General features: G+C 40.9%; 1 protein-coding gene across 3 annotated transcripts in view; it reads left to right on the top strand.

Moving 5' to 3' along the window:
* FAR2 (fatty acyl-CoA reductase 2) overlaps positions 1-16,326 on the top strand; it is a 137,927-nt gene that overhangs the window by 118,451 nt on the left and 3,150 nt on the right. For all 3 annotated transcript variants that reach the window (XM_030479741.1, XM_030479739.1, XM_030479740.1), the window contains exons 7-11: positions 2,361-2,479; positions 5,193-5,260; positions 10,861-11,032; positions 13,491-13,620; positions 15,465-15,592. In XM_030479741.1, the coding sequence (XP_030335601.1) occupies positions 2,361-2,479; positions 5,193-5,260; positions 10,861-11,032; positions 13,491-13,620; positions 15,465-15,592 (617 nt within the window). The remainder of the gene's footprint in view (positions 1-2,360; positions 2,480-5,192; positions 5,261-10,860; positions 11,033-13,490; positions 13,621-15,464; positions 15,593-16,326) is intronic.

Genomic DNA, 16,326 nt, shown 5'->3' with positions numbered 1-16,326 from the left:
GGGAAATAAATACATGGTTTGAATTAATGTGCTTGGATATGGTGAATTGATAATTCCTGTTTGGTAGTTTGAAAATTAACCCTTGAACATCTGAGTTATGCATTAGTTTGATTACCTGGAAGTTGTGTGATTACAACCAGCTCTTTTGGCTTCACACTGTATTTATTACTCAAGTAGCTTTGTTTGCCTTAATTAAGGATGGAGAAAGCAAAAAGAAAGTGTTTTGGTGGTCAGTTTGTTCGTTTTTTAAAATGTCTCCCCCAGGCTCATCCTATATGTGGAACAACCCCCCAGACTCCGATTTGGTTCAGATGGTCTTTGTGTTCATCTGGGAGGAATCCAAACTCCAGACCTTGCAAAGACTTTTTTCCTCAGCCACCACTACAATATTTGAGTCTGATCATTTCATTGCATACATAGATATATTTCTTTTAAATATTCATGAAATAGGGGAGTTCAAGTTGTTCTGGGTAATGTAATTATGTTTCTTTTACCTACAGTTGCTTCAGCTGATGTGGGGAGAAGCTTTGTTGATTGAAGAACAAAATGAAATTAATTACATTTTCACTGGACTGTAATTGAGGCATTTTGTCTCACTGTTCCATATTACATGTAAAGACCTTCTTCCCTGCAAGGCAGTGGATCTGTAAGGCAGAACCATGATTTAAGTCATGTTCTGGACAGTGACTTGCCCTGAAGTGCTTCAGCTGGGAGGCTGTCCAGAAACATCAGGCTCAGATTGGGAAATTATTTTAGAGGCTTCAGCTACAGTAGCTTCTATTTCACTAAAGAGAAAAAAGTCAGCAGCTATAAACAGAAAGCAAGACATACCTGGTAGAGAAGCACCAAACCATGTCCAATGCATAAAGTAACTTAAAACACTCAAACTCTTTAGTAAATACACAATATATGAAATCTCTAATTCATTCATATGACCATCACATGCTGCTCTGAATACAGGCATGTCTGCAGCACATCTATCAAACTTCCTAGTTTGAAGACCTCAAACAGGTCTTTAGTGTACCTATGAAAATGTGATAGTTGATCACACAGCACTCTTTAGTGGGCATGTGTTCACAGCGGAAAATTCATAGCTGAGCTTGATGGCTTCCTTTGGTTCTTTTTGCCTTTTTTCCCTTGAAAAAAGTAGTTAGAACAGTAGTAAGTAGTAAGAAAAAAAAAAAGTCATGTTCCAGGTTAAGGTTTTAATCTCTAAGTGTATCTGTGGTTCAGCTGAGGTTCAGCTTAAGGCAGCAGAAGTTAACTGCATGCTATGGGTTTGAGGAGCATGGAGTCACGTGGGGAAGCTTACATGGTTGTCTCTGTCTGAGTCTGCCTGTGATCCCTCTGCCAGCTGCACCAGGGATGAGATGCGACGGCTCAGGAGTCTTAGCTAATGAAAATTCCTTGCTTCACTAGCGCTTTTGTCCTCCCAGCTTTTTCACTGGGTCCTCAGCTTCACTGCATTTTATTTCCCACATGCTAGATAACTTGATTTGCAACCTTCACTTTGCTGTTGGGGTCGTTGTTTTTTATGTGCTCTGTTCAGCCCTCATACCTGCCCACTAGGTGAAGTTTCTTCACCCCATTTCACCATCACATTTTTATATTGCTGAATTGTCATCTTTGATTCAGTCTGCCATGTTGTTGGCATCTGTTGCTGTGTCTCTCCTGTGGAACCTCCAAAGACTAATTGGTCATCAGGGAAACCCCTTCATAAACATTCAGGTTAAATATATATATATTTTTGGGGAGACTGATCCCCTCACAAATGCACTTCTAACCACCGCAAAATGTTGGTTGTCAGTACTTTGTATTTTCACTCATCCATTTCCTGAGTTTCATTGGGTGGCAAGCTCTTCAAGGTAGGGGCCATATCTTGACTGTATCTTTGTGCTTAACAGACACAGCTTTGGAGAAGAGGAAGATTTGAATACTTCCAAAGGAAAGGGAGTAAACTTCTCAGAGTCTACTGGTGTCATTTCCAAAGTGACTACTGTCTTTGAGGGACACTCAGACCACTTGGCCTGTGTCATTTAAGAAAATGTATTTTTAGATATCATTGGGAATTTTACTTCATTAAATTCAAATACATTTCTTTCCTAAGGTATTTCTTTCATACTGAGTTAAATAAGAGTCACAGCTTCTCTTGTTATATGCAGCACAGTTGTCATCGTGTTTTAGACTTCCTCTGGAAACACAGAACAGTGGGATTCCATCTTTGCTTCCACAGAAACCAAATACCTTTCTGCAGCAGGTGCCAGGCTTGAAAAGTGCTAACGTGACAGTGTTTCCTTAGTCCAAGCCGATGAAATTCTAGCATGGCCTTAGATGGGTGACTATTTTCCTTTGTTCCACAGGCGGGGAAAGGGATTCTGCGGACTGTCATCGCCAACAACGAAGCAGTGGCAGATATGATCCCAGTAGACGTCGCCATCAACCTTACCCTTGCAGCTGGGTGGTACACTGCTGTGCACAGGTGGGAAGGCACTCCTGTTTTGCCAGGCTTGGGCATCTATTACCTGCACCAGGACTTTAAAGGGAGCCAGATGTTAATTGAAAACCTGTGCAAGAGCCTGGTTGATTCATTTTCTCGGTCACGTGTTCTCCCCCAGGTTGGCAAGGACTAGGAGTGTAGCAGAACCAATAAAGGCAGGCTTTTGAGTTAGGAAATCTCTACAGCTCTCTAAAGAGGTGAGACCTGTTTCTCAGTACAATGTAGACTCAGCTGACAAGCCTGTCTCTCAGAAGTCACTTTTCTGAAGGCCAAGAATTTTATTGCAGCTTTGCCGCAGCTGTTTTTGGGGGCTTCTTTCTCAGGCAGCTGCACCGAGTTGCATTCCAAATGTCTTTTAGAGTTTTCTTGGTGAAAATGCACTGCATTCTCCTTGGAAAACACTGCACAATATAAATATATTATGAGTTCATATGGTAGGGGACATGATCTAAAAAACCTCCATTCTTTGCATTGTTTAGAAGGGTATGTGTAAGTGGCATTAAGGATTTAAGCTCTTTTCCTGTGAACCTCTGACCTTAAATCATTAGGTAGGAAGTGCTACAGAGTAAACCACATGAATAATTCTGGATGTTTATGCAATTCTGAGAAATCAATACCATACAAATAAAAGGCACAAGTATTTTACTTTGAAAGACAGAGTGAGCCCTCTGAGCTGAGGGTAGAGAAGAGCTGCATGCAGTAACCCAAACAGAGGGATCCTAAAAGGATCTTAAAAGGCAGTTCACCAGCTCTCCAGATTTATTTATCTTATTGTTTTGTCCCCTTCCATCAGCAACAGCCAAAGCAGCATGGTCTGGGAAAAATAAATACAGCTTCCCCTTACACACACACACCCCCCGCCCTCTGAGAGCCTTCAGATGAAGAGGGCTACAGCTTGTCCATAGAGCTGGAAAAGGAGGTGAACATGTGCTGATGAGCAGTATCAGCACACAGGTAGAATTCTTGGCTCTGGCCATGGTAGAAGAAATGCCATCTTTTCTGACTTTTCACTGGCAAAAGATACATGGTTTTAATCCAGTTCCCAAACAAATAATTATTAGGCTAAACAAGCAATTGCAAAACTTGATTTAAAGCTTTGTCTAGCTGGGCACAACCCCAGGGTTAGCAGTCTGTATACAAAAGTCAAGAGCCTGAGCCTTCTGTAAATTTGATTTCTCAGAGAGTTTTGGGTTTAGGTGCTGTCTTGAAAAATAGCTTGTATGGTTTAATTTTTAATTTTTTTCCAGTCATCTAATCAGAAAGTTGGTACCCTTCAGGGCATGTGACATTACCAGCAGAAATTAGATTCTAAAACTTAGCAGAGAATTGCAGTGTTCAGTACATAGTGTAGAAGTCTACAAAGCTCTACACTCTACCAAGGTCACTGATCAGTTGGAGGGTGCAGAAAGGAATAAAATCAACAAGGAGAAATTCTTCAGTGGAAGCCGGGAAAATGGAGAAATCCTTTTCAAGGTGTTTAATGGGCCTGACGCACTGCAGCAAGTGGAAGTCTCTGCTTTCACTTCAGTGCACTTTCCATCAGGCTATGTGTGTAGTACTAGGTGAGTTTTCTATATGGGCACGTTTTTATATGGGCACAATATTAATACTTAGTATTGTTTCCATGATGCAGTTTCCCACATAAACATTTTTATGTTTAACACTCTATCAGACTTCTACTCAGTAATTCAAAGTTACAGGAGATCATGGATTCAGAGCTTGACACATCTGTCAGTCCTAACCATCCCTAGAAGCCTGCCAGGGATTATAATAATGCTAATATACAGGTAATGCCATGATATCAAAGCATTGTTAAAAAAAGCACCATTAAAACTGCATTATCCAAATGCAGTTTTCAAATATTGCTGTGTGAGATTTCCTATCCCAGGTTTAGGGGTTTTTAAAAGAGAGGTTCCCCATGGGCAGCCTCCTCCAGTGGAGGAGCACCACAGGCACGCTAGAAGCACTGAGGTGCTGTATCTTCCAGCCAAGCTGCTATCCCCTGTTCAAGGCCAGATCTCACTTCTTTTAGCATTTTGCCTTCAGCTGCTAATATAGAGGAAGAAAAATGCTGTATTGATCACTTGCACCCTTGGCAAGGCAGGTTTAGGTCGAAAAAGCCGTTTGATTAATTCATGTCTTATATTGAAGGAAGACATGAAACCAGTGTAATCCGTGTTTAGTTCCACGCCCAAATAACAACCAGACTTTATTTGATATTAAAATGAGAATTTTGATGAAATGGATTGATTCGTAATCACCACCATAACAAATGGAGTTAAAAAGTAGCCAAAATCATATCTATTAAGAAAATGATTGTAAAAATACACAGCGTGTCCCTGAGGTTGGCTTGGGCCAATTATTTACAATATACTCAGAGAAACTATTGGGGGAAAAATGTAATCAGAAATTTGTCAGTATGCATGCTTTCCGTATTGGTTTTCTAACTTTTCATGAGTTATATATGGATTATTTTTATTAAACCCCAACTGTCTTTATTAACTTCATCTATTTTCCAGAATCTGACTGGATCTTATCAAAACTTTGTATTTTATACTGCATTTTCACATTTATGAAAAATACATTTTTTTATGAGCTGATGTTACTGTTTCTTGGGCTGTTAGATGTCATGCTCTGTTATTAAAGCTTTGGGTGCTTATCTAATACAGCTTAAAATAATACTTCTCTTTTCCAGACCAAAAAACATGTTGGTGTACAACTGCACAACAGGTGGAATCAACCCTTTCTTCTGGGGAGAAATGGGTAAGGTCTAATTTAAAGCTATGACATGTCAAACGTCAATAGCATTTCTTTGCCAGGCTTTGAAAAGGTGGTTTCCTATATTTAGGTGCCATTCAAGCTGCATGTGGGAGGCCCAGCTGCAGCTGGTGAGGGTCCTGTGAGCAAAAACAGCCAGTGCTGGGCATTCAGTTCAGGAAAGCATCTATTCAGTTTTCGTTGTGGGTATAATCACAGAACAACCCAACAAAGTACATGCTTTGCTGCACAGAGGTATGAAAGCGGTGGAAAAAAGAACAGGGAACCAGCCCCTTAATTCTGTAAGAAGATGCTCTCTGTAGCCATAACAGGACATCTTCCTTTTCTGATTGCAGGGCTTGGGATTCTTTCTGTGCTTTGAAATCACTTGGAGAACCTTGATTGTGAATAAAAACTAGTATATTATGGAAGTAAAGTAGCCTTTCTTTCTCTTTCTGTGCAGAAAATTCTAAACAGACATAACTGGTATAGACTTGAGAAGGCAAACCTTGAAATAACTGGTGTGCTTCAAGAACAGTTTGAGTTTTGATCATGAATTCTGTCAGTGGAAGGATTCATATTCTTTTCATGTCTGACTTTTCAAGTGGATGTGCTTTCAAGGCAGGAGTAAAAGAAAAGGGAGACAAATCCTGACACCCTTACAGTGGAAAACTGATGCTGAAGCCAAGCAGCAGAATTTGGCTCAGCTGTATACTGTGAAATACTATGTACAGTCAGTGCATTGGACAGATTCACAGGGCCTGAGATGCTTTCTGTTATACATTCATTCATTCATTCATATCTTTGGGCTTTAAATACAGGAAGCTGGCAGGTCACTGCTATGTGTTTCACTTCTCAGCTTTTGCTTTGCATTTGTCTTTGCACTTTTTAAGTGGCAAACAGGAAGTCAGCAGAGAATCAGACCATAGAATCATAGAATGGTCAGGGTTGGAAAGGATCTTAAGATCAAGTTCCAATCTCCCTCCCATGAGCAGGGACACCTCACACTAAACCATGTCACCCAAGGGTCTGTCCAACCCGGCCTTGAACACTGTCAGGGATGGACCATTCACAACTTCCTTGGGCAACCCATTCCAGTGCCTAACCACCCTCACAGTAAAGAACTTCTTCCTAATATCTAACCTGAACTTCCCCTGTTTAAGTTTGAACCTATTACCCCTTGTCCTATCACTACTGTCTCTGATGAAGAGTCCCTCCCCAGCATCCTTGTAGGCCCCCTTCAGATACTGGAAGGCTGCTATGAGGTCTCCACGCAGCCTTCTCTTCCCCAGGCTGAACAGCCTCAATTTTCTCAGCCTGTATAATTGCATTTCAGAACAAGGCTTGTTTGAAAATCCCGCTAATGTCCTAACCGTGATACTTGATCAAGTGATCTAGCAGGGATGAGGTTTCAGCAATTGGCTGAGTGGTGAGTACATCCCACCAAGTTCCTGGCACTCCTGCTAATAAGAGATACAGTGCTGTGATTAGTCACAGATCTGTGTTTTTTTCACAGGAGTAAATGCAAAGCTCTTCACAGGTTGCTACTTCACACAACAGCCACCATAGCACTGCTACCTGAGGTTTGCCTTTCTTAACCCATTTTCACTGGGTTTCATCATTTTACTGATGAAAACAGCAATGTATAATTGGTTTTATTCTGTTACTTTAACTGTGGATTTAGCAATGAAATCATCTGGGTGCAGCAGAAGTTTGCATAATCAGTTCAGCTGTGTGATGGGACTGAAGACAGAATTTTCTCCTTTAGAGGCACTGTGGAACTCTTTGTACCACATGTTGTATCCACAGTTTTCCTGAGAGCAGCAGGCTGAAAAGAATTAGGATGGAGTATCAAAGAGCAAAATTTGGCCCTCAAAGGTGTTGCACGGTTCAAGAAATGTGTTTGAGAAAGGTTTATTGCATTGGAATGTTACAACTGCAGCTATCAATTGTCTCCTATCAATTTCTTTTCGGTAAATACACGTAATCCTAAAATCTTCTTTATATATATGACAGACTTTTGCAACCCATTCATGTTACTTTCTCTGTCTACTCGCTATTATTTGGCTTCTAGGCAGCCAGTCCCATGGCCTGCGGTCCAACAGGACTTTCAGAGCCATGATCTCTCTTAAATAAGAGCTAGCACTAAGTAGTCCACCATTTGCACAGAAGGACCAAATTTCACCAGTTCCCTCCTTTCCAGTAGGGCAGCATCTGCTACTTGAGTTGCCACCTATTGTTTTTGAAAGCCTGTTTCTATCTGTGTTTAGCTCTGCCAGCTTTTCAGGTTGAAATAGTTGAGGCCAGGTCTCTACCTCCAATGGTTTTTCAGGTTCTTCAGACTTTTATTTTTTCCCAGCATGAAGGAAACTCTCTGAATCAATTATACAGGAGACACAAGAACAGCAGAGGGAAGGGGAGTCTGTTCAAGGAGTCTGGGGAGGCCAGACTGGCACAGGGTCTGTAAGTGGTCATTGAGATGGGAGGGTTGTGAGAGTGAGACTGGCAGCTGCTGAGAAACACAGGTGGGAATGGAATCATCTGGTGTGGGACTGAGCATTTTAGTGCAAATCGAATGTGGGTTTTGCAGAAGGGACAAGCTGGGATTTTTTCTGACTTTCTTGTTATTTTCCCTGCTCTTACAAAAATGTGGCCAAATAACTGAGTATTAATCTAAAGAAGCATATTCTGCTTTGCTGCAATGGAAGTCTTGCTAGTATGACTTCGTGAAGTACATTTTGCAATTTCTACTCAAAACTAAACCATAAAACAGGCTTTAAAATGGTGTTCAGCACAGGAAAACTTAATTTATCCTTAACAGTCTACCTAGGCGAGAGTGGTGTCTGATTTTCCCCCTGCTAAATCTGCCTTTGTTGGAGCTCTAGAATTTGCTCCTAGAGGTGATATGATTCTAGTTTGGGATTTTCTGCCTCCCTGACCAATCTGTCTGTCTGTCTGCTTCTTTCTGTCTTTTTCCAATACAAACTGTTGGAGCTTGTGAAGTTGAACACTTTCCAGAAATGAGGAGATAGAGCAATTGTGCTAAGTCAGTGCAAGCCAGGGTAAGGGAGGTTCGTAAAGAGAACACCTGTAGCATTAACCGTTCCAGATTAAGCAACACTGGTGGTTTCTCAGCTTCCTTCCAGTAAGTCTTTCAAGTTGGTCTCACTGCCTTCTTATGTGCATTTTAGAACAAAACCACTTTCATTCCTAACTTGCAGAATTTTTCTTGAGTTTTCAGCAGATATATCATCTGCTCTTGACATAGGTGCTTCTCTCATCACGTAGTATCACTGTAGCTCCTTTACTACACCTACATTTTCTGCTACAAGTCTTAAGTAACAAAGATGATACAGGTGTTGATGATTTATGTGAATTTGGTGTAAGGCAAATGATCTGAAATGACAAGAGCTGCATTTTCTACTTATTGATCAGTTCTTTCTTGCTATCCTGGCCAAGGATACCAGTAATGCAGAGAGAAAAGGAAGTCAGTAATGTCTTTAACATGGGTGCAAAGGAAAACCTTCTAAACCACTTTACAGCTGAAAACTAGATCTGCAGTATATTAACATCAGGATTTGAATAAACAGCTATAACTATATGCTGCAGACAGTATCAGACCAATCACAATTCCAAAATACCAGTGGTTCCCTGTTAAACTAGTAGGTTTCCATTACGGAATGAAGTGACCAAATGAAACTAAATTAACTTAAATATTGATAATCAGATGAGAGTTTGTAAATAAACTGGGATTTAAAGTGCCTCTTGGAGAAACTTCCTTAAGGGAAGAAGTAGTAGAGTGCATGGGATTGCTCTTCTCATCCATGAGCTACTTGAATGGCCACAGACACACAGCCCTCTCCAAACTGGGAGCAGATCTCTACATTTAAGCCAGCCATGACTTTGACAAAGTATAATTGTAGTAAATGGCAATGCTGCTGACACAGAGGAAAGCAGCTCCTCACGCACTACTTAGACAGACACAAACTCTACGAAGAGCTGGGCCAGGACGGCGGCTTCCTTCCTAGTAACCCATCCCAAACTGCTTATTGCCAGGAGTAAACACCTTTCCAAAATATCCAAAACTCCTCCAGCAAACCCTCCCTGCCAGGCACACTACCTGGAAAAGTTTAATAGGAGTTTTTAGCTAATCCTTGCCATTTTGAGAGAACATGCTGCAAAGGATAAGATTTCCATACCTCAGCCCGCAAGATAACCACAAGATAACTGCAGTGTGGCTACATGAATCAGGAGGGATGGCAGTCAGTTTTGGCTATTCGGATGCAAGATGAGTTTCAGGAGAACTGGTCTTCAGGCATTAAACTTGCAGCATAAGGGAGACAAAAATAATGATGAATTTGCACTAAACCTAAATTGTATTATTTTGAAAGTCTGTTGTCTAAACTCAGCAGCTAAGTGGCTAAAAAGTTTCCTCTAGTTGCAGTTACTTAAAATGAGCAAAAGTCACTACTTGGAAGTGCAGTAATGAGCCGACCACAGATATGTGAGAGTACTGTCTGAATATTATGATTGAAATCTGCTTATCTGAGGATGATCTGGATGTTTCTTGTGACTTGCAAATTTTCATCTGATTTTCTATTTGTAACATAAGCTTAGAGAGTAAACTAGAATATGAGCACAGATTGATGTCGTAACTCTCAAATTCTTTTTTTTTTTTTAAGTAAGAAAAGCCCACATATTCTTCTTTGTTGAGCTCACTGCTGCTCAGGAATAGGAGCACCATCTGTTTATTAGTCCCTAGGATGATAGTCTTATATTCAACTACTGCAGTTCTGTTAAGACTCTGCAATATGTAAATGACCCAGATATGCACATCTAGATGCCATTTCTATGGCACTGTGCCATTGCAACAGCTCAGAATCAGACCCAACTTATTTTGTGCCTTAACATAAAAAGGGAATGAAGGATTACTACCCTATCATTAGTTTTCAAGTTAAAAATCCAAGACAATTTGCTGCGTTAGTGCATCCAGAGCCCATCAGAAAACAGGCTGAGGTATTTGGTGGTGTGGGTCAGATGTGGTTTGAAAGGATATAGCGAAGTCTTCTTAGAAGCAGCACTCTATGCGTGCAAGTCCACCACTAAACCATGGTCTCTGACTCAGACTAATCTTGACATCAGCCATTTAGAAAATTAGATTAAAAATTAGAAATGTCATTTTTGTTTTATGCTAGCAGATCAAAGTTTGCTTTCAGTGATGTGAAGACATGTTAACACTTACCAATTTCTTTTACGCCTACTGCACGTGAAAGCAGAACTGCAGTTCCTTGGTTTGAAGCATTTCAGGCTACAACTGCCTGCTTTTCCTCCATTACATTTTGGTGTTTTGATAAGGAATTTTTTGCTTCCTGCTGCTAAGGCTAGAGTCAGATTGTGTTTCAAATAGGCAATAGATGGAGTCATCAATTTTAATGCCAGAAGGGACCATGAGATGACCTTGTCCAACCCCTGGTTACAAAGTTTATGGAACTGTAGTGTAAAGATGTTAAGCTCTGTAACTTGAGCTTTACTTCAGCGTGTTGGTATGGTTGTGCCCAACTGAAATTAAGTCCCTTATTTTAAGTTAAATGTCTGTTCTCTTACAGAGCAGTATGTTATGTCCACATTCAAAAGGAACCCACTGGAGCAGGCCTTCCGAACACCCAATGCTCACTTGACGTCCAGCTACTTGATAAACCAGTACTGGATAACTGTCAGTCACAAGGCTCCAGCCATACTCTATGACCTGTACATGAGGCTCACAGGGAGAAAGCCCAGGTAAGAAACCACACATTCAGCCTTCTGCATGCCTGCCACTCTTATGGAGAGCAGATCTCCAGCAAGTTCTGAGAATGAGCTGCCTCAGCCTGGAGTCATCTTCACATCTGTGGTTATCACATGCTGATACCAAAGGGTAGGTACAAGATTCATCTCCTTCAGCTTCAGACTTATACAGGCCTCTCCTGAGAAGCTAACTTTAAGTGTTAGCTCATTTCACATAAATTGCTAGATGTCTAGCAAAACTTCCCTGAATGGCTTACTGTTATTGCTGCACATCCATCCATGACTTAGAAAATAGTGTGGTTTATATCATTAGTAGTCTCCTGGGGCAATCTGTTGTACCTGAGAACCTGCTCATGCAAGGCTCAGTATGGGAGCAAATAAAGAAATCATTGCTGTAAACAGCTTTCTAGAAGACAAGATGCATTTTGAAGTGTAACTAATAAGGCTATCAAGTGACAGCTAATAATCCCAGTTCCTTCACAACAGAGAATGAGATTTTCTATAAGAAATCTTTCCCATAGCCTCTCTGAGGCTACAGAAAAGCATGTTTCTACTCAGTTGATGTTTTTCAGTAGACCACTCCTTCATCCAAATTAGACAATATTTTGAATGTGGTCACATTTGAGCTCAGTCAGTTAACACAAATACATGGTTTTCATACACACCTCATCAGATGTTTCACTTCTCTTTTTGCCCCTTACTTTTAGCCACCCAGAAATGTTGCTTTGGGTAGATCTACAGTCACAGTTTATTCTGCCCACATTGAGAGGAGCCACGTGGATAACCTATTTTCAAAACATAAGTAGGGACACACAGTTGATTCTCTTATCATTTCTTTCTGACAGATTCCATTACCCTAAGCTCTTTAAATACCCTGTTGGCTTTTGGGGAGCCAGTTTGAGGGGCAACTCCAGATCTTTGTAGTCTAGTCATATACTTTGTTTCCCAAGTTCCTAAAAGGTATTAAAATATTCACAAAGCTTTGTCCCATAGTACTTGCTTACACAGGCACAATCAGGAAGATTAATCTGAAGTAATTTTAAAGTAGTTTAGATAAACTGCATTCAATCAGTGTGCACATAATTATTCAGAATGAAGGTTCCCTTAATCTGGTGGTGTGCTTTGCTTCTAAAATGAAAGGCACTTTAATTCTGAGTAGGAGTGCCTATGTAAGGTTTTAGTGCTCTTTCAATTCGCTTTGGGTAAGCTGAGCAGTTCTCCTCTGAACTGATGTACTCATTGTGTCTTTTTCTGCTGTGCTTAGTGCTTATCATTGTGGCAGTCACATCTGCATGGCGAGAGCCCAGCCTGGCACCATTCTTCCCCAGACTGCTGCCTTTTATTTGTCAACAGCAACTGTGTTACCCTCCGGGCAGCTCAAAACCTCTCATGAAAGCAGCTCTGTTTTCCACAGAAATCAGCCTTTTAATGCTTTCTCTTGCCCATATCCAGTCTGAGAGAATGTGGTGGTCTCTCAAAATTGACTGAGCACTGTACATCACGCAACTGCCAAAGGCCTTTTACACTCATGACCATTGGGACAACTGTAAAATAATCCTGCAAGGTGGGACAGCATTACTGTCACCCCCTTTTATATGAAGAATGAATAACAGAAAAAAGGCCAAGACACATGAGAAACCTGAACCTGCATTTGCAAAGTCCCTGTTAAGCAGCTCTGCCCCCCAAGCAGCTTTCATCTTTACGAGGACACTCACACTCCAGGAAGACATTCAAACCCCACCCTACCCCCTCCCCCAAAAATAAAATCTAATGGACTTGCATGATTTTCGAGGTCATCAGCCCGGAGTTGATGCTATCAGACCCTTCATCTGTAAGAAAGGACACAAAAAATACTCCAAACTGCTGCTATATTATACAGGGAGGGGGGATGCCCTTTAAGAAAAAGTTATTTTTTGACAGAGAGATATCAAAGAAGCCCAAAGACATGAAAAGCATGCCACCAAACTGAGTGGTGTGGTTGATATTCTAAACAGAAGGGATGCTGTCCAGAGGGCGTGACCTTGACAGCCTAGAAAGATGGGCCCATGGTAGAAAGAGAAGTAGCCACCTCAGGAGGCAAGCAACATACCTTTGTGGTTTTGCTATCTGCTTTGCAGACTTCATACTAGTTCAGATGGGCTCTTCATCTCACACATGGTACATGTGTGGCCTCCAACCCTTGTTTAGTTCAGTAAGTTAGGCATCAATCTTGCCTTGGGAAATGCATTTTTGCGCCCATGTTTGAGGCAAGAATAAAACCTGGATAGCTGTAGGCTCAAGACCTCAGCTGGAGCAGTTAGTGTTGCTGAGCAAGTTCTCAGTACCAGTGCAGTGCTGATCAGGAATTGCAACGCCTATTTATCTGGACTGGTGAAAACACCCACAGAGCAAACGGACAGCTTTTGCATAAGGTCAAACTTCCTATCCACCTCTGACGCTCCTCTTGTTTCAGAATGATGAAGATTGTCAATCGACTGGAAAAGTCTATGACACTCCTGCAGTATTTCTCCACCCAGTCCTGGGATTGGTCTTCAGAGAATATGAATATGTTAATGAGTCACCTTAACACAGAGGACAAAAAGGTAAGAACGTCCTGAATATGCATTGCTAATCTCCAGTTCTTTTAATCTGCAGCAATTAATTTTGGTGTACTGTTGAGCTTTTGAATGACATCCAAATAACTGGAATTGACTTTAACCCAAACCAATTTATTTCCTCCTTGCTTCATTAAAAAAACTTATCAGGAGCCTTGCATTTATTACAGGAGAATGTCTTCTCCTGAAGTGTGTTGCTCTTCCTTCTGAGACAGGTCAATCACTGAAGTCCTTCCAGTTAACCTGGCAGCTGTGGTGGGTGATCTAGATGGAAATGACTTTTGGTATTTCTACATGGAAAGATTTTGACATTTTCATCCGCATTGGTTTTAATGGACACTGCATGGGGAAATTTAATTAACACATAGTGTCTTACCCTGAACAATATGAAAAAAGTTGCTGTTTTATTCAAGTCCCCAGAGAGCAATTAATTTGCAGGATGTCAAAGCTTTGTTGTAGTCATAGGTTTCAAACTATTGACTCCTTAAGAATAGGATTGTAATGGAAAGGCTGAAGGAATACCGAGTAGCTTTGTGATAAGCTTGAATGCACCTTTGGTCAGTATGTCCTTGCAAAGAGATAGGCATTCACATCAAACTGGTCTCACTCACATAATGAAATTCTTCCACAGACTCCCAGTAGTAGAATCAAGAGTTTTCTTCCCTGGTCTGCAGAGGAACCGCATGCAGCAAATTCTAACTTCTAAGGGCAGTGGCACTGCTGTCACTACAGCAGATGTAGAGGGAACCTAAATGGTATGATAGGAACTAGTTTTGAGGCAGATAAATAAAAAATTACAGCATCAAGGACTTAGCACAAGCTCGACAGAGTTTCAGGCTTACCAAGCTGCTTATGAGAACTTTATGAGATCCGGTGTTGCCACTGCTGCACTGTGAGCAGTATTCAAGCTAGACAGTTTATGGGCAGACTGCATGTCATATATATCTGACAAAGGCACCAAGATCTACACAGTAGCTAGCTCCCCTCTGCTCAAGCTATTGCTCGTCTGACAACAAAGCTCTTGCACCTAAGCCTGGATTGGCAAGGGAGTGAAAGGAAGGTATTTTTTTCTGGTTATCTTCCCTTTTAAGACCCTGTAGATAAGAAATGCCATTCACCTCACTTATTCATTAAATAATAATAATATTAATAATAATAATAAATCTGCAATAAAAACTCTTCCTCTTTACAAATACTTTCTTTGCTCTAATGGACAGACAAGCGCCTGAGAGCTTGCTAACAATTTTTCCAGTATAAGCATTTGAAATTAACTGGGGTAATGAGCTCTGCAATGAGATATTTTCATGCCAAACACCAGAGTAAACCATTTCTTGGACTTCTGTCAACGTAGCTCCTGAGAATGCAGCACAGCAGAGAGTCATACTGACGCAGAGGCATCTTTTGATGCAATGTCCAATTCAGTTATTTACACATAATTCTAGTGACACATTAAAAACTGCATGGAGGTTTTCATACAAATCCATTTACCTGAGCGGAATGCCATTTTTCTTCCACGATTCTCTGTGTGTGTATCTGTGTGTACAGATACATGTATTTATGCAAAAATTGCCACCTGAAGGACAAACTTATCTTTATTTTCTGCCAGCTAGCGCTAAATTTCTGCTTGCTTTGCCCAGATTCCCAGCTGGGTAAGACACTAATGGACAGCTGTGAAATACAGCATGTTTGGTACCCATGTCTTCTTGGAAACTTGGTGGCTTTAAGAACTTCAGAGAGAGGGCTTTGTCAGGAACAGAGGTCAGTGAAGTGCTTAATGTGAACTTGTTTTGAACTCTCCCATTTAACTTCTGCTCTTTTTCTTTAAATCCCAGTTATACAACTTTGATGTTCGTCAGCTGCACTGGTCAGAATACATTGAAAGCTACTGCCTAGGCGCTAAGAAGTACTTGCTAAATGAGGACATGTCTGGCATTCCAGCAGCAAAGCAGCACTTACGGAAGTAAGTCTTACTCAGTGACAAGGACAAGAGGTCCTGGCTACCTTCAGTGGCTTTTGAGGAAAATTATTCTGGTTACATTATTGTTGAATAACACAGCATAGCTTATTTCTTACAGCAGAGGGTTGTCAGTATTTCATTTTTCCATCCTGTAAGAAAAAGAGGACTTTTGATGACACTAATGATCAGGGGCTAGATATTACGCCTGCCCAGCAGATGACCAAGTAACGGAGTTACAGTGCATAAAAGGAATACATGAATGCAGATGGTCTTGGTCATTCAGAATTACAACAGAAAAAATAAGGGTGAGATTTAGGTTTTCTTAAGCTCCTAGAAATTTTTTGCAATTTAAAGACACAGTATAAAAACTTTAAGCATTTGTATGATTTTAAATTTCATTATAAAATTGGAATTTCTAATTCCCTGGGGGGAATGGGCAAAAATTCTCCAAAATCAGTGAAGAGCTTATGCTTATGTATTCAGTCCCTGGTGACAGGTTAAGAGAGTCTGAACAAGCAAGTTGAGATTGTCCTTCTATTCAGTTAAAGATTATGCTCTTCCTGTCTTCTCCAGCCCTTCTACTGAGAAGTGCAGGCAACAGCAGAAGGAGCAGCTCTCTTAGAGTAAGGGCCTGGTTGTTTCCTTCAAGAAAACCATTCTAGTGCACTGTAGATGCCAGAAGTATAAAACAGCCTGTTGGTATAGCAAGGAATCCTGAACACATTCTTCATTCATGG

Source organism: Strigops habroptila, chromosome 3 (assembly GCF_004027225.2).
Source record: "Strigops habroptila isolate Jane chromosome 3, bStrHab1.2.pri, whole genome shotgun sequence".
NCBI classification, from domain to species: Eukaryota; Metazoa; Chordata; class Aves; order Psittaciformes; family Psittacidae; genus Strigops; species Strigops habroptila.
This window is presented reverse-complemented; position numbering and strand designations above follow the sequence as displayed.